At 42.3% G+C, this 18,983-nt stretch overlaps 1 protein-coding gene and 1 long non-coding RNA gene across 3 annotated transcripts in view; one reads left to right on the forward strand and one right to left on the reverse strand.

The window, feature by feature from the left end:
- Positions 1-12,741, reverse strand: part of LOC119496202 — a 29,404-nt gene extending 16,663 nt beyond the window's left edge. Inside the window, exon 1 of the long non-coding RNA XR_005208665.1 lies at positions 12,438-12,741. This is a non-coding gene — a long non-coding RNA (uncharacterized LOC119496202). The remainder of the gene's footprint in view (positions 1-12,437) is intronic.
- Positions 1-18,554, forward strand: part of LOC119496199 (SLX4 interacting protein) — a 39,524-nt gene extending 20,970 nt beyond the window's left edge. For both annotated transcript variants that reach the window (XM_037783327.1, XM_037783328.1), the window contains exons 5-8: positions 2,954-3,031; positions 5,701-5,789; positions 16,718-16,824; positions 16,919-18,554. In XM_037783327.1, coding sequence (XP_037639255.1) covers positions 2,954-3,031; positions 5,701-5,789; positions 16,718-16,824; positions 16,919-17,669 — 1,025 coding nt within the window. In that variant the 3' untranslated portion in view covers positions 17,670-18,554. The remainder of the gene's footprint in view (positions 1-2,953; positions 3,032-5,700; positions 5,790-16,717; positions 16,825-16,918) is intronic.
- The last annotated feature ends 429 nt before the right edge of the window (positions 18,555-18,983 follow it).

The raw sequence follows: 18,983 nt of genomic DNA on the forward strand, positions 1-18,983 counted from the left end.
CACACCACGAAAACTAAGCCGAAGACGCTCACCGACGGCCCCAAACTGTCCAACGGCCGTCCGTCAGCTTGGTGTGTCAGGGCCTTTAGAGGCCTGGAAGAGCACCACCAGAGAAGTTATCAAGCTAATGTACGTGGCTTATACAAAGGACTCGAAACCAAAATATGAAACATTTTATTTCTTGCACACTTATGTATATTTATTTAATTACATTATGGACAAAAACGACAGTTACTACACACGTCATTTCCATTATACTTACAGACTGTGCTGTATTTATAGAGTTACAGTTATAGAGTTACCTGAGCCCTTGGTTGACAAAACAGAGGATGTAAAATGATTCCTACAAATCCCTATTTATCATTCACCTAAAGCTGTCTCATGGCCTTTCTATTGCAATGTCCTACTGCTGCCGGGCAGGGATTCCCAATGTCAAGCTCCTGGAGCCCTACTTGTTTTGTATAGGTTAATGTCCCTGATTAGATGGCTAGAATGAAAAAATAAAGAGGGCGAGGCCATCACTGACCTAGAAGTCTCCCTTCTATTGTGCAGATTAGAGACTTTAACGAATGTTCACAAATTTTGATTACGCTGTCGAACATGAATTTTACTGGAGGCAAAATTTCTACATAATAGCTTTTGAAGATCAGACGCACTCCCAAAGGCACTAAACTGACAAGTGTTATAGCCTGTCACCTAGGTGCCAATGTTTTCCCTATTATCTTCAGAAAAATATTGATTGTAATTGCTTAGTATCATAGCAACAAACGAGTATCCATATTTCAAAAGCCCTTTGATTTCTCACCTTTTATTTTAATTGGACTTAACTTTTAACTGTAAAGTTTGTATTCTGTAATCTGACAGACTGAGCTTGGTTTCTTTGAAATAGATTTGACTGACTGTTATATTGATTTATATGTTTGTATATATTTGTAAGTATGAATTGTGTTTGCCAAAGTGGGGGCCCTGGTTGTCAATGCAGCTACAAACACAAAGAAAAAGAAAGCCATGGTGGTGCCATTAATCACTGACCAGTGGACGTAAGTGTATACCTGTGGCAGTTTTGTGACACACTGCCTCTGTAATTGCATGTCATTATCCAAAGAATCACGAGAGGGCTTCTTTTTGAAGATGTTTATGTGTTGAGATGACATCAGCTAACAGCGAAAGGGGAATGATCACAAAGGCACGAGGGCCAACGCTGTTAACCTGCTGTCTGCTCTGTGTGTTGTATGCTGACGCATCGTGTGGAACATGTTTGTTCCAGTTGTAGATACACTTTTAGAGGAGACTTGTTCAAGTTTGTTTTAAGTTTTATTTATGAGTGACTGTCAGTGTTGTTGCCAACGGGTGAAAACCTCCCCGCTCCCAAAATGTCAGCTTTTCAGAGACAAAGAAAGCCCTGGTTTTAAGCTTGATGACAGTGCATTTCTGACATTATCCAGGGAGTTCTGAGTGCAAGAGGTCAGGATTTTCTCAAACTACAGAAAACATATAATCCTTTAATTGACGTTAAAATACTTAAAGCCCCATAGTCAGCATTTAATGAGGTGTTCACACGACTACAGCAATATGAGAATGCCAAATAAGAAAAAAAAATAATGGAGAGGTGGTGGTAAAGTCAAGCAGGGTATAGTTTTACAGTCACATTAACAAGAAGAGGAAAAGGGTACCAAGACAGTACCAAAGGGTGAGCAGGCTCTGTCAGCCTCCCAGAACTGTTGTCCTGTTTACAAAGAACAACTGCATAGCGTGTTAGCAGGACCTTTGCTTTAAGTCAACAAATTCCTACCAGATTAGGCAACAGGCCTCGGTTTCTGCCCAGCACATCTTACATACCGTGACACACATTCCACGACAAATAGAGCAGAGGTGGTTTCTCTGCTTGCTCCAAACTGGGAGGTCGGTTAAAACAGAATAAATAGTTTGTCAATCCAAGGATGAGTTAGCTGGTTTTGTAGTATACTGGCCCTTGGACTGAGTAAGGTTAGCAGGAAATTGATGAGATGTATCTTAAGCATTTAGAACCATATAGAGCTAACAGTATAATAATGTGTAGGAATGAGCATTGTTTATGCCTCTGAGCCGGCAACAGCCGTCACTGTGACCTCACGTCCGTCCCGTTCTCGTGATATCTCAGGAACGCCTTGAACAAATTCCTTCAAATTTGGCACAAACGTCCATCCACTTGGACTCAAGGATGAACTGATTAGATTTTGGTGGTCAAAGGTCAAGGTCACTGTGACCTCACAAAACACGCTAATTATGACAATTTTACACAAATGTCCAATAGGATAAAAAGATGAAGTGATGACATTTTGGACAGACATGGATGTAAACTGCAACTTGACTGTCTGGCGGAGGCATACAACCGTAGTGCGGTAATTCTATTTTTTTTTATGTTAAAGAAGTAGAGCTGCTGTATTTTTACAGGTTTGATCTTTATTCCTGTATTCACTTGAAGTCCAGCATAGCCTAGCCAAGTGTGCTTCTACTAGTGGTGTAACAGACCGTAGTTGATCTGTGATCCTTAGGGATCCCCCCCACGGTTCAGAACGCATGTGAACCATGGATTAATTACACAGTTCATTCTCAAACCATCATAGTGTGAAATAAAGTTTTACTGCCGATCGTTATCAGCCGATATTTATAGTTATATCTACTTCCTTTTTTCTACTGATCCGATCCGTGACTCAAAACCGTGATATGATCTGAACCCAGAGCCCTCGCTTCTACAGTATGTGATGGAACTAGTGCCAATTGTAGAATTCATCATATGAGGGGTTTAAAAACATTTGCATAGTATGTCCTTTGATTAACCACTTTATCTACTTTATCTTCAAGCCTTGGAAATGGTGTCACGTACAATATTTTTTCCTAGGTATCTTTCTGCATTTTTTTTTTTTTTTTTTTTTACCCGTAAGTATATTTCTTTTTTGTTTTCTCTTTATAGGGAAAAACTTCAACCTGGTTGCCAATTTTCTGAAGCGACACATCAACCTCAGATGTGCAGTCAAGCAACTCCATGGTGGTACGTAATCTCCATCTTTTCAAAGAATCAGTTTCCAGTTAAATGAATCAGAAATAGACATATCAATAGCATGTACTTTTCCCACAGAAAGAGAAAGTCATCTGTGGTGTGCATGTTGATTTTTCTCCCCCTCACTTGTTTTTATGTCCTGTCCCTACCTGCTCGGGGTGTTGTTGAGAACAGGCGGCCATTAAGTGGTTCCCTTGAGAGGCTACTGAGAGTGGGAGAGAGAGATTGGAGGGCTGTCTATGGAGGGCAGTGAGAATCTATCTCCATGGCCCATCTAGTGCCTGTGACCCTTGGCCACCTTTTCATGGGACCAACATGGCTCTCTTCCTGTCAGTAAAGTTAATATCTGTTCCCTGGGGGCCTGGATGTTAAGGCAGCACTGACCTGCTGCAGGCTGAGATGACGGCTTCTCTCAGCAGGTCCGTTACACATCAAATTATACCCAGTCTCCTGGGGTCAAAGGTTGTGTAATTCGGTCCACTGAGTTAGCTGTACATAGTAGACAGGTCATGTAAAAATGTTCAATCTGCTATAACACAAAAGTCTTTATTCTGATTGGCTAGTTATACATGGCAAAATGGTACGATTTAAATCCTATTAGGAAGACTACGAGGCTAAAACACAATGAGACTTTTTAAAACTTTTACTATAATTAGCCAATCAGAGTGCAGTGATATTTTCTGATATGGCTCAAATTCATTTCACCCCACAACACAAACTAACAACACTTTTTCTATTCTCAGGCTATTATCAGTTGGACAAAAACTGTAAAATTTGTCCTATGGTTGCCATTACAGAAACAGCCATGAGCTCATTAAAACGGGATGGGGGGGGGGGGTTGTTTATTCTATTCTGTAGATAAATATGCTCGGCAATCTGTCTATTAGATTATGGGATATCATTTCAGTAAACTTTAAAATTTGACTAGGGTAAGGGGGCTCAAGAGAAAAGCTTGTGGAATATCCAAAATCAAAAGGGTTCATCCTCTGGAAAGCACAAATTTGCTCAGTAAATTTCATTACAATCTTTCTATTAGAGTTTCATGTCTGTTTAGACATAGATGAATGCATAGAAATGGAATATACAGTAGGAGTAGAACGGACATTCCCGTTCAAATCAACGTAGCAGCATGGTCAGAGCGGGGGCCATTTTTATGTGTACCGTTGCCATAAAGACAGCGGGCTGACTTCCGCATAAAATAAACCGAATTGCAGCAAGTCTCCCTGAGGTGAAGTTTTGCAGTAACAATGAGTAAATGCGCAGTGGAGTAGTAACGTTACGAGGCACATAGAAAACCTAAATTAATCAAAATTAACAACCTCACAGCGGAGGAAAGCAAATTGTTAACGCCAAATGAGTGACAACGTTGTTCAGCTCGTTTTCTGTAAGCAGTGTGGCATTTAAGCATGCTGGAATTTAACAAGGTAGCATAGCGGACGGATGGCTGGTTAGCTCTTGGGCTGGTTCCGCCAGGCTTTGGTGCTACACTGATTACAGAAAACGAGTCTAACAGTGGGCTGGTGTCCAGCGGCAGCACCGGGTCTGGGGACAAGTTACCTAGCTAACTAGCCAGCCAGCCAGCTGTCCTACGGGAGCTGCGTCCATTCTCTTACAGGCCACAGACTTTACGGCCCCATTGACGTGTGTTCTGTTGTCACCATAACAACTAAAAACTATCGCCATTTTCTTTTGTACTAGTCAAATTACCACAGCAAACAGTTCTATGACCCTTCTACTACTATTTTATTTCTATGGATGAATGGATGTGATGAATTCATCTTCAAAGGCCAATCATTTCTACTGCAAATTTCATGGTAATTTTGCAAGTAGTTGTTGAGCAATCAGTTGACATCCAAACCTTCCCACCGACATAGACATCTTGATTCATCCTCGTTACATACTCTCCACCAGGTGTGCATACACCAATGCAAGTGTGTGGTATATATGCAAGCCAAAGTGTGTGTATTGGCTGTGTTTATTAACCACTGATACACACAAGTGAAGCAAAACCAATGTATTAAAAAATGGCCACTGAGGAGGAATATGATCTTTTACGGACTAAATTACCCACAGCTGTAAACCCTTTGAATAGAGGGTGGTAAGCTGAGTGGATAAAGAATACCGGAGTATGTTGTAATGCTCCTGTTATTTGTTCACGCAGGAAGTTACTTCTTCATCAGTATTTTTCATTATGCACATTAATGTTCAAAATGTTCACTTCCATCGCTATGCAAGCTCTTTACATACAGGAGACTATATAACAGGCCATAGATCAGATATTGGCCGGTTTGGCTGTCCAGTTGAGGTGATATGTTGAAGTCAGTTAATCTGGAGCGCTTAGATTTATTATCATGATATAATACATGTTATAGTATTGTCGTTGTAAATGGTCTTTGTCTTTGTAGTACATGAAACAGTCATATTGCTCCCAAGAGTCGTTGCTAACATAAAATTTCCTAATATTTCATGCCGTTTATGCAGCTCATAAAGCTCAACAGTTATCTGTAAACTGCCATTTTCTCTTTGGTCTGAGGGATAGTAAATACTGTTTCTAGATGTAAATTCAAACCTCCACCACATTTCCTTCTTTGACTCATAATTAGAGGTGAGCCCACGTTATTAACTAGCATAGTCTGTGTTGTTTCTTTGCCTGACTTCAGATTTGCGTGTGTTTCCTGAACGCTACGTTGTGTGTGTGAGCTGTCCAGAGGATGCCTCAGCGCACCATGGAAACCCGAGCCTGGCCGCGGTGAGTGCTGTTTATACTCCTCTATTTCCTCTTCCAGTCGCCTGGCAAAAACTCCTGCGTGGGTCTGTGTGTTATTATAGGGATGTGTTGCCAAATTGTACTCTCACTTTATATATGCTGATCCTCGATACCAGAGGGATGGGGGGGGGCCTTGTGAGGAGGAAAACGAGAGGATGGCAGGGGGTTGGATAGTGAGGTGGGGTCCAAATGTGCAGAGTCACCCCTTCTTCAAAAAGTTCCTGCTCCCACATTCTGTCTATTCACCCCAGCTGTACAATTTAGGTTGTTTTTTTTGGTCAAACTCAAACGTGGGATTGTTGTAAACCTCAACATTAATGGGTAGTCGAAAAAATTGCCAAAACTAATTTTGTACATTTTAGCTCTTGGGAAAGTGTATATACTTCAACTCAACTTTTATCCAAGCTCATTGTGGCTCTGCTGTCAATCTTGACATTGTCAGACCATAATATTCATCTTATATAAAAATCTGGACTTTGTCTACCCTTTAACCATCTCGCTTTAAGTGTAAACACTTAGTATACACTTAATATAATATATCATTAATACATTGTATTCTGGTTTGACAGCATATTATTCGTGGTTCAAGAGAACTATGGGCTGCAACTAATGATTATTTTCATCATCGATTAATCTGTCGCTTATTTTCTCAATTAATTGATTAGTTGTTTGGTCTAAAAATGTCAGAAAATGGAGAAAAATGTCGATCATTGTTTCCCAAACCCCACGATGACTTCAAATGTCTTGTTTTGTTTACGGATATAGAGGAGTAAGAGTAAACTAATCGATTAATCGTTGCAGCTCTAACTACAACAACATGCTTCATCATTCTGGTACAAGTACATTGGATTTTTAAGGGAGAATTCAGTTAATGTGATTGTGTGCAGTTAAATGTCATGTGCCTTGATTGATTAGACTCGGATAAAGTTGGGTTCAGTGGGTATTTCCCTGTAAGAGTCCATGCTCTGTATATTATGTGTACTGCCCATGTCATAAGACCTTCGACTGTAGTTCTTTTTTGTCCATTACGGACAAATGTCCTTTGGCCAGTGCTCATTTGATCCCAAACTCCCCAGAGTATTGTGGGAAATGGCGGTGGAGCCTCTCACCTTGGCACTCACATCAAGGACAGACATCTCTCCCATCACATCCCATGATCAGTGGCCTGCTGTTTTTCTATGGGGTTTTTGCTATTGTTTCCCTTTGAAATGTCTCTGCACTCTCCACAGCTTGGCTTCCAATGAAAGCAGTGATTGTAATATTTTTAGTGGAGCAACACAGTCGTCAGTGAAAAGTTCAGATTGTGTAACCAATTTTCCAGTTCAAGGAGGCATTGCTGTCGATTGCGTTCCTCTCCTCAGGATGTGGTTCTCTGGGCTCATACAGTACAAGCAGAGGGAATTGGAGGGTGGGAGTCTTGTGGTGGAGCTCTCACTAGCCCAACCTCGAACGTGGTTTTTAAGGGAAAGATACCAGACAGCAGAGCTAAAGTTTTTCACATGACAAAAACAATTATTTGTTTACTTCCTTCGCTCTGTTCTAATTTGTCAGAAACTGAGTTTTTGCATTTTAAGCGTTGCCAAAAAAGTAGAAAATCTAAATGAAAAAAAAAAAATCGTATGCATTGAGTCACAGCTGATGTAAGACGTAATAATAATGTTGCTGTCTAAAAATAATGAGGCCTTTGGAGTTCTATGTCAAAGTTGGTCATGTGCTTAATAAGTGCTTTTTTATTCCACAACTCTTGACAGCACCAGCCCGCTAGTCCCAAAAAAATGCCACATTTCCCTGTGTTTAGGGAGGTTTTGGTTTTGTAGTTAGGATTCAGTTTGTGTGACTTGTTTAACAAAAATCCTCAACCGCAGTGGAAATGTAGACTCATCAAATTAGCACTTCTCATAAGGTCAGGGGGTTATGTTGTGAGGGAACTAACTAAGGTGACATCATGGTTGGCCTTTTGTCCTGTGAATGTCCAATGTCTCCCACGCTGGAGCATGCTGTAGCCTCTTGTATCTCTTATTAGTCATATTTTCAGCTGTGGTTCAGTTTGAAGAGGAGATGGGGAGGTTTAGTCATTTCCAGTAGTCTAGAGGGAACTAAGTTACCAATTATCATTGATTTTCAGTACTCAAAGTCAATACTGAAACCTACATTTTTGGGTTGAGGATTTGGGTTTTGGGTTTAGATTTTTTTGTGCAGATTTACTACATCTTCTCTGAAACAGCATTCAATTTAAATTTATATCAACCATGGATCAAATAACTATGTGTAATGTGAACGGGCTTGCTCATAGTGATGAACCCACCGAGATTATCACCCAATTCCGCAGTTCTCCTCAACTAGGGCTGCACAATTAATCCAAATTTTAATCAAAATCGCAATATAGCCTACAGCAATTTTCAAATTGCAGTATTTGTTAAAATCGCAATATTGTTGCAATATTGTTAAAGGCAAAATGTCTGTCAAAATACCATTTTAAATATAATATTGTCGTGCTGCAGTGTAGTCCTGGCCTACAGATCCTATTCTACAGACTTACGAAAACATCTTTGTTTGGTACAGATCCCTGCAAAAATCGCACCATAATCATTTTAATATGTTTTTCAATGAAAATAAGAATAATGATGTAAAAATTATAATTCCCTGTAATATCGCAAATCAAATCACAATTAAAATATCAGCCAAATAATCGCAATTCAATTTTTTCCAAAATCGTGCAGCCTTACTCTCAACTCTACGAAGTATCTGTCTGTACGGAGTGTCTTTCAGCATATCGTTTCGGCCACAACTTTACTGTTTTGGTTCAGTCTCACAGCTCTCATCAACACCATTTCCAGCAGAAGCAGGCATCTGTTTTCAGCAAAAAGCTCCGATAGACCCACTGTACACTACCTGCCCAGCACCAAACAACAGACAGACAAATTTAGCGATTTGCAGGTGAACATATTTGAGCATTTAGCAGCAAATAAGAAATGTTCCCCTCAGGGGCTGGTGGAGATAACAACAGAACTAGAAAGAGAGTGAATTTTGGACTTTCTAACCTGCTAACACGTTTGCCATAAAAACTTAAAAAGTGATAAAATGTGGATATATGGATTTACAGGTCGCTTGTTGCCTTAAGGAGGTTATGCTCAAAACAAACCATGTCACCAAACCACGTTGTGTTTCTAGCTGTTCCAAACCTGAAACTGGGGTGAAAAGCCTGCCGTGCTAATTGTTCTCTCAGACAGTCTTTCCTGGAAGGCATTCTAGTGTTACACTAGGCTGTTCACACGCAAAGTGAAAGAAATAGTTGTGTAAACAATGGAAAAAAAGTTGTAACCCTCGGGGCTCCAGACATCAAAGCAGAGAAGAAATTAGTGGTTAAGTTGCCTCTGATCAGGATCAGGCATCTTACTAGGGACCGGGGACCGGGGAGACAGGTGGTGCTCTGCCGATGATGTTGGGTCTTGGCTGGGCCGTTCAGGGCCGAGGACAGGGGTAACGGGCACCGCAGCATTTTTCTTGGCAAAAAAACCCAATCAATAGTTCTCTTCATTTTGAATTATCGGTATGTTTTATGGTTGTGAAGTCGCTCCAGGAGTACAGGGCGCTGTTTCACACATACAGACAGAGACAGACCTGCTAAATGTCAGGTGCACCCGTGTGACCAATGAAAATGTTTAGTCTCACTTGACAGATTTTAAGTCACATATGTAACCAAAATGGTCGCGCTCTGGAGCCCTGAACCCTGTTTACTTTCTCCCCTTCACGCACCAAAAGTTACAGAAGTTGTTGATGTTGGAAACTAGGAGAGGGTTTCAGATGCCGTTCGACCATCAGACAAGTGCTTTGGTTTGAGCATGCTGACACATTTAAAGTCATGACTGTCATGTCTGGAGCTGCTGAGTAAAATGTATCCTGACATCCATCTCATCTGTGGGGGGGGCGACAGTAACGGTCGGATATTTGATTTATTAAGAGACGAATATCAGCCTGATGTACTCGGTCTGTTACAACCCAGAAACCGAGAACCAACTGTTGCTCTGCAGAGGTAGAAACTACTGTGTTTGCGTGGGAAGCAAACAAAAGGCATCTCAATGTTTTTTCTTCTTGACATTTGAAGATTTAAGTCCCTCATAAAAAGTTGCTCCTATTGTGAGTCAGCACCAACAGAGTGGAGGGCAGCATGGGAAGGAAGAGCTAGTGTTTAGGATTGTGGCCGATGTTTTCTAGTCAGGCACAGAGTGGGCAGCTGAGGTGAGTGGCGTGCTGGGCCGCAGAAGTTTGGATCAAAGGCAGAGCAGATGTGTTTCCAGTCCCCCCCTCTTCTGAGCTGTGGACGAGCCAGTGTGTTTACTCATGACCTCAGCACGTCTCTGTTCTTCACAGCTCGCAACAGCTAGCGAGCAGCGCTTTCCCAAGCCTCCAGTGTCTGCTGATCTCCTCTGCACCAAGGCCAGATACACGGCTGTGATCTCTTTACAGCACACGATCACGTCCCTTCATTCCATCCTGTCTTAAGCTGCTGTCATTGATTTCCACGAAGTGAGGCCAAACAGTTAACAGCTTGACTTATTCCTTAAACATGGGTGGATCCAAAAAGGTTTGTCATTGTTCAGGGATAAAAAAACTGTCCTCTTTTTGAGACAAGTATGTGCCCATGCGTGTTTGTTGACTTTGTTTCAGGGAAGATGTGGTGAGCTTAGACAAACAGGGCATGTTTCCTCTGTGGGCGCAGGGTGGGAGGAGGGAGACGGGGGGGAATTTGTGAACTATTTTCATGAACATCTCTGCAGGAGGTATGTCTGCCCTGACAGTTAAATAGTGTTGTTGTTTCTTGGTGCCAGTTTAAGGATTCTGTATACTTAGTTGTGCCATCATAGAGCTGTTCAAAGGCTTTCCAGTGGAGAGAATAATTTCATTTTTATAACTCGAATACTTTAGGGGATTCAATTATTTCAAGTGGTATGAATCATTATCTTGTGACAGATGAGTGAATGGCTGGCTTTATAGAATGGCATCTCACTGGTTTTGTGTGTGTTGGATGAGATACAAAGACATTAGAGTAATCCAAGAACAAACAATCTACTGTGGAGGATCACACAAGCATATATGAGTTGATGGTTGATCAGAGCTTTCCATGCTGACCTGTTTTCTGACTGTTTTTCCCTGGTAATTTTCATGTTTTAACTTCAAGTTAACATTTGCAATGCCTCCATGATGGGTTGAGAAAGAGCTCTGACCTCTTTGGCTCTTAAAAAACCCTTGCAAAACCCCATTAGATAAACTAAAAATACATGGTTGTCAAACTGCAAAAAAGCCTTTTATTCTTGGTTCCTGAAAAGCTGAATGTTTCTACGCAGTAAAATTGTTATTATATTGTAGAGAGTGGCGGGCCGTTTATTTTCGACCTTGGCCTTCAGTGCTATCCTCCTGCAAATAAATCGCCTTTGAATAACCTCACCATTACACTAGAGCTATGGCTACAGGTGCAACCAGTGTTTGTTAACAAAGGCACATGTGCCTAGCACTGGTGGGCAAAAGCATCATTCTCTGCACACAAAATATAGAACTAGCCAAGCAGCGGGTGGTCATGGCGAGCTCACATGCTACACAGATTGACCTGGAGCGGCGGTGCCATGCACACTGGATGTGAGCGCTCCGTCCTCCGCACGCCGATTGCCTCATTAATGTTATGGTTCTGTTATAGCATCGGGTTTAAATTCGAAGTATTGCCAAATAGGTGCTTTGGATTTTCGCTTTGACACCAAATCCTGCGCCATCGTCTTGTCTGTCAACTCTCTGTGTGGGAAATCTGCCTCCTGCTACTCTGTGCTGAGACTCCATACGGAGCAGACACTTTCAATTTCAGTTTGTAGCGTCCGTCATCCGACTATATATTGATAACATGCCGCTGATACGCCATAATGAACTAAATGGGTTTGATTTCTATAGAAAAAAAAGCAAAACGATGGTGGGGGTGGTGAGCAAGTAATGAAATCGGTGTATGCCCAACCACGTGCAACACCGACTACCGCACGGCAAGCCTAGCTCGGTTACTCCTATTGTCATTCGAAGTTAACCACACCTTATTCACAGTGAAAGTAACCTTTACAGAAAGGAATAATGTGACTTAGTCTCAGCGATCAGTCCTCATCTCTGTAGTTTAATAGTCTCAGTCCACTCCATTGAAAAACGACAGATGTAATCATTTACAAAATTCACAACATGTTTTTATCTAATGAAATATTCTGCTTCAATCTATATTTGTTGGCGTTTAGCCTTTCAAAAACAACATTTTCTCTAGGGCCAAACCACTGCTCTCCTGCTTACTGCACACAAAGCCGCACCCAAGTTTCATTGGAAAACCTCAATTAAACAGGGATGTGTATTAAAATATGAATGCAGCTCATTCAGACAGTGACAAGCTGTTGTTTCAGCACCACAGGTGAGACATGTGGGATTGTTGTGTTTGTGCTAAATACCAGAGCACTATCATATAGGACCACCAAGCAAAACACACCTGCCAAAACGCACACTCAGAGACACAGCCAGGCCACTGAATCTGAATTCATTCACACCAGCAGAGACGATGTAAAGTAAGCAATACTAGCTAATAAAGATACATAAAAAGATCATTAAACTCACCAAAGCTGCTCCTCAATTCAAGACAAGGCCATCCTCCTTTCTAGAGTTCAATGACTACCATAAAAAAACACTGTAAAACAGAGCTAAGTATAAACGTAAAAGTTTAAATAAACCCCAGAACTTGTACTTGGCATAGTGCTACGTCACGTGCTAGCTAGCTAGTATTACTTCGGAACGCCTCGGGTCCGCTCGGTCCTACTCGGGTCCGCTCGGACGCCACACGAAAAATGCCGACGTAGCTTCGGCGTGTCAACGAATGCGCCCAACATGGAAAACTCGAAATCTGATTGGTTGAAGAACATGACAATCAACAACAGGAAACAGCACAGGAATGGATATCTGATTGGATAAAAGCTACAATAAGGGCCCACTTCTGATGTCCATGGATATTTATGTAGATTATATAGACCAAACTCGTGATGTATGTTAACATAGAGTAAGATACTACATAAGCAAATGTCTTTGGTTCAAGGTTTTTTATCTGTCATTCATCCAATTCCAGCAAAGCAAGTCATTGATTGGCAATGAAAATATTTGGTCTCAGGTTCCTTCAACAATACTCAGAATATTTCTATATAAAAGGGGAAATTACACAAGTTAAAGCAAAAGCAAAATGATAATCTAAGACATAAAATGCAGTATAAAATGATACAAAGTGAAAGCTAAAGTGCAGTTAAAATATTGGGCTTCAATATAAACATAATTAAATATAATATAGTAATGTAAATGTAAATTTTGTAAACAGGATGTAGTGTGTATATGCATGATGAGAAGTAATATATGTACACAGATGTAGTATGTAATAATGAGAAGTACTATATACGTAGTACTAGAAGTACTATATATATATACACACAGAGGTGTAGACAGGAATGTAGCTGGTATGTGAAGTGAAGTAGTAAATATGTAGATATACACAGGTGTAAGAGTTTGTAAAACAGTATGTAAAGTATATCGAGGTAAATAAAGGTAAAGTCGGTAAGTGGCCAGGTCGCTCTTGGAAAAGAGATTTTAATCTCAATGACTCTTCACCTGGTTAAATAAAGGATATATATGTATAGTGAGTGATACTAAGAGTGGTTTTATCATCCCAGCAGTGGAGTATTTTTAGACTACTCAGAGACTATTCGGCTGTATCGGTGCATTACTTTCAAGTGCAGCTGCCTTAAAAGATAACTAACATAATCTTCCTATCTTGTGTTCCGACCTTATTTTAGATGGCAGAGGAGAAAACAGTTCATTCCCTGTATTTTATGGAGCCTGTAGTTGGTTATCTTTTTGAAGTTGTGTCCAGGAGTCACTCAGAGTTTGGGGCAAGCTTTGAGAAACTGCACCGGTATCCTTTTAAACCAAATGATTCATTCTCTCTCTGCTCTCCTCGCCCTTTTGCCAGGCTTATCTCTATAATCTGACATCCAGATGTGCCGTCGTGTTGCAGCTCCCGTGGTGGAGCCGTGTTGTTTTGGAGGCTCCGGGGCTGGGGAGGGCACTGTCGGTCTGCTCTACGTGTTGCATCACGAGAAGTATGTTGCAGCTTTGTGTGGGGGCGAGTAGACTGGCTGGCGATAGAGGGGGTTAAACCCTTGTTGCTGAGGGAGAGGTGGTGGTGGCGGCGGCGGCGGTGGGTAGAAGTTCTTATTTACCACCAACACTCCCTCCTGTTTCATGGAATACTCTCCAACGAGTTTGCATCATTCCGTATGAGATTGGACCACACAATACTTACTGTTTTATCCACATAGCTTGTGATACTTATAATGTTCATGCTCAAGCTCTCTCTCTCTCTCTTTCCCTCCCTTCTCCATCTTTAAACCCTCTACTTTCTTCTCTAGTTGCTATATACAGAAAGTCCGACCCCGGGACCCCTGGTGATAATAATTCATGCACCATCTCTCTCTCTCTGTCTGACTTTCTCCGTCTACTTTCTATGTATATCCAACCTCTTCCTCTCTTCATGCTTCTTCCTTTTCCACCACTCTCTCTCTCTCTCTCTCTCTCTCTCTCTGTTGCTCTTTTGAAGTCTTGCCGACAGGAACAGAAAGGCACAAAACTTTCCCAGAGAGCCTCCCATTGGCTTCTTGTTGATTTTTCTTTCAAGTTCATTTTCAAACGGCATTTATTCATATTAAACAGATGAGAATACATATCAAGGCCTTACAATGCAAATGATTGCAACCCACATCTTTCTCAGTATTGTTGTTGTTGGGGTGGGTGTGTGAGTGCGTAGGCAAAATGCATGTTTGTATGTGTGTCACTGTCTCAAATCCGACGCTGTAGCTCTGGATACGAGCGTAAAGACTAAACCTCTGCCCACACTGTAGCATGACTCCATCGCTACACAAAGGGCGGCCTGTGGAGGACTTCCTGTGTGAGGATTCTTGTGTTTGTGGGCACGCTGGAGAGACTGCTGAGGTCAGACGATATGACTCTGGGGGGTGCCTCTTCTTTTGTTGTACTCCCCTCTAATTCATTCTGTAGTATCTTGTCCTTTCTTTCTCGTCGTATCCGCCTACTTCCCTGTAGCCCATCCTCCTTATTCACCACCCTCCCTCCGTCTGGCCTCTTTATTCCGTCCGCCACACCACAGACCAGAGTGCAGCTCCGTCTCAACACCCAGGGCAAAGCCACAATGCCCCAGCTTGCCCTTGCAGCTTGGGACAATTACTCCTTCCTCCTTGTCTGTCGGGTCATATGTTGTCGCTGGTATCATGACATGTGAGACATTAATGATTTTTTCACAGCGACTGGTTGAGGCCAGAGCTTACCACATCGACTTTCTGTCTCATCTTAAGAGTGCACATTGATCATATTACCAACCAGTTTATGGAATAATAATGATGTGAAAAATGGCTGATATTTAAACATAGTGGCCACAACCTCGAATTTTCCAAGATTTAACTTCTGTCTGGTTGTATTTTCCCACTTCAATTAGTCTACAGAGTGTTTTTAGACATGGCTTTGTGGATAGCTCGATTTGGTCGGTCCAGACAGAAGTATTTTAACAACTGCCGGATGGGTTGCCTTTAAATTTGGTGCAGGCATTCATGGTGGCGAAAGGATGAATCCTCACGACTTTGGTGAACCCATGACCTTTAATCAAGTGCACCAGCAGGCTTGCTTTCCTCACAGCCAATCAGAGTGATTTCTCTCACTGACGAGCTCCAACATGCTAAATCGGCCGAAAAAACTCCGACATGAGCAGACTAGAGCCGACGGTGCGGAACACACTGAAAAAACTAGCCAACAGTGTCCAACAGCCGACCGTCGGCTTGGTGTGTCAGGGCCTTTAGTCTTGTTAGTTTAAAGCATGTCACTCAAATCATGAAGCTCTTCACCTGCAGTCTGCTTATTCTGGTTGAACAAAGGCTCAATCTCTAAACCAGAGCTACTCTGATATTCTCCCACCAACTTTTTTGATGCAGTATTAATTTACGATAAATTGTCGGGCTCTCAACCTTTTAAGTTCTGCTCAATTTACCAGCAGCGTCTCTTGTTCTCTTCTCATAAATCCAGAGTCTGTTCCAGGTCAGCCAAGGAACAGACCTGTGATTAACCTTCATTAGTGGCCTGTTGAGGGCACACGTTGGTGAGATCCAATCTTTGGCCCGTTCCCTGTTCTGCCTCAGTGGGTCCCCTCGGTATGAGGGCATGTTGAACTTTGAACCAGCAACTCAAAGTGCTGCTACAGTCGACTAACCACGAGGCTACTTTCACTAACTTGTATTTATCTTATCATCTGTCCTCCTCTCTATTTTGCATTTTTCCATTCACATGTCTCCGTTGTATTTTTCCTCAGCCTGGTCCCATCATCGTATTAAAGATTCTTCTTTAATCACTGTTTTTACTTGTCAACATGGTGTCACATGGTGTTTAGTAATCCTGCCTCAGGCTGGAAGCATCACTCCAAGCCTCAGACAGCGGAGACTATGAAACACGTGTCACTATGACGGGCCGGTGATTGCTTTCTGAAGCCTTTGAGGTGGAGACAGTATTAAGTGGGCGACTAATTATTTGTGCCATCTGGGGTGTAACTTAGACATTCCTCTTGTACTGTATCATAGTTTAGTTCAATAGTAATGCAAAAATATTTGTAAACTATCTTTTTATCTTATTGGATTATTTGAATTGTATTCCTTATCATTTCTACAGCAGTGTAGTGGATGTTTTTTAATGTCCGACAATGCCAGATGATGACAGCAGTCTGCTGTGAAGCCAGACCTTTCCAGGGGATGCCAGGAATAATATTTTTTGTTTACACCGATTCTGTTTGTCCTCTCTAGACTGAACTGAGCGAACAAAGCCGATCGGAATATTTTTCCAGAGCGGGAGAAACCCAAGAGCCTTTAAACAGCCCCACGAAAACAAAGAAGACTGTGCTTCAAAAGATGTAAGTATGATCTAATGCAGAACTTTCCAACCCCACCGGTCAGAGAGGACACTCGAGTATCTGTTCATATCCTCTTGTTCTTTAACTTTTTCAGAGCCAAACAAGCGAGTGTCATGGGTGATGGACAGCAGATTGACCAGAGAGCCTGTCCCAAAAACCAAAGAAGGGAACTTGAAGCTGGAGAGTCCGAATCGAGCCCCGGACAGGAGGCCCTCCCAGAGGAGGACCACGAGGTGCCTTCCCACAGTGCCTTAAAGGAAGCCGTGGCTCAGATTGGGAATACTCGTAAGCAGGGCCTGACCCGGGAGCAGCAGACTGAGAGCAGTCCTCCAGACAGCATCAACCCAAACGGGGCCTCAGTAGTTTTCTGCCAACATGAAATCAGTCAGGAGACAAGAAAGAGCAAGAGGTGCACGCCAAGCGATGAAGGGGAAGACCCTCACCCGCAGAGGGCCAAGAGGACGTGCCTTGGAAGACCTCCAGCCACAACGCAAACTCACTCCAGCGAGTGCTGCACACAAACATCCAAGCATGACCTTCTTCCTCTGCCGCCCCTTCCTCCAGTCGAAGCCAAGGCAGAGTCCAAGGCTTTCCCAGTCTCCGAGCGCAAGAAAACCACACTGGAAGTAGAGCTGCTTACTCCAGGGAAACGGGCCCAGAGGCTCCCCCTCACAAGCAATAACACGGCACAGACAAACCAAAACAGGCTGGCCGCAAGTCTGAGGGGCCTATCTGTCAAGCCTGCATCCTCAGGCTCCTCTATTAGTTCCAGATCCACACTCGGAGAGGAGGGGAGTGAAAATGCGCCCAGAACCTCTAGATTACGACGACTGAAGAGGTCCTGAGGGGGAGAGACAAGCTACAGTAAAGATGCCTGACGCCACAGAGATAGACATGATATTGTGTCAGGCTACATGTTTACCTCACATGGCATGCATTTGTACGCGTGTCACATTTTACTACAACGTCTGTTCTTTTCACATGTGCTGCACACACACGGATCAAATGCCGAACACATTATGGCAATTGATACATGAGCGTTTTCAGTTACGCTTTGTCAAATACTTGAAACAGAGTTTGCCTCCACCCATAAGTAGTGGTGGTCAAGAGAGGCTCGCGAATGAAAGTCAAAAAACCTTTAATTGGAGTTTAGATTTGGTTTTGTGTTAAAGATTGGGGATTTCAGACAGGCAGGAGCCGCGCAGTACGTCATGGCTTTCAGTCTGAAAATACTGGCTCCTACGTGTCTGAAAACTGTCCAGTTTCCCCGCTGAAGCTCTGGTGTGATTGATTGCCGTTTCCAGATTTATTTCATCACCCCATTCTCAAAAATGTAGTTAGAGTTCATTCATATACAATTTGCTCAATACTGAGTTGCTAAGCACCTGAAATGTATCTTTAAATTTGAGGGTATTATGCAGCTTTTGTATTGAACTTGGACCAAATATGTGTGGATATAAGAGCAGTATTGAAATATTAGTGGTTTTATTTTGGAGTAGAAGGACGTCTACGGTATCACAGGTTTAAATGTAGCCGCTGTCGTCGCCCCAAAACTCAACTGGCCCTGGGCCAGATAGAGCACGGGGCAACTAGGGGCCAACTCATACCCCAATGAAAAAGCCCAAGATGTTCCACTTGATGATGCCTGAATACATTACTCCCGATTTATTTTTATTTTACTGGAATGACATTTTATGATATAAATAAATTTGTTTTTCCCCAGAAAAAAAGAAATCTTTGTGGATCATTTTTGTTTAAACAGCCAGCATGAAATAACATGTCGATCTCTGCACATTGTTTTCCTCCCACACAGTCCAGACTGGCTGATGCTCGTGGCAATTTCACATCGAAGGTCTGTCCAACAGTGATGTTACTAATAAAGCAGCACTTCTCTGTCTGTATTAGCGGGTGTAACCTGAGATGAGTCACTCGCAGGAGCCAATTCTGTTCTTATCAAGACAGAGACAACACGGTGGATTAGTGAACCTGACCCTACTGTTTTAAGTCCTTGTACGGTTTAAGAGGTGACGATAATCTCTCGCTTTGGATTTAATCCTTTTAAACAAATTCTGCAGAGACGTAAAATCAGTTCATCTCTACTACGTGGGCTTCTCAGGTCTGCTAGTTTGAAAGGTTATAGTTAAGCCCGCTACTTAACC

The sequence above is a fragment of the Sebastes umbrosus genome, chromosome 10 (assembly GCF_015220745.1).
Source record: "Sebastes umbrosus isolate fSebUmb1 chromosome 10, fSebUmb1.pri, whole genome shotgun sequence".
NCBI lineage: Eukaryota > Metazoa > Chordata > Actinopteri > Perciformes > Sebastidae > Sebastes > Sebastes umbrosus.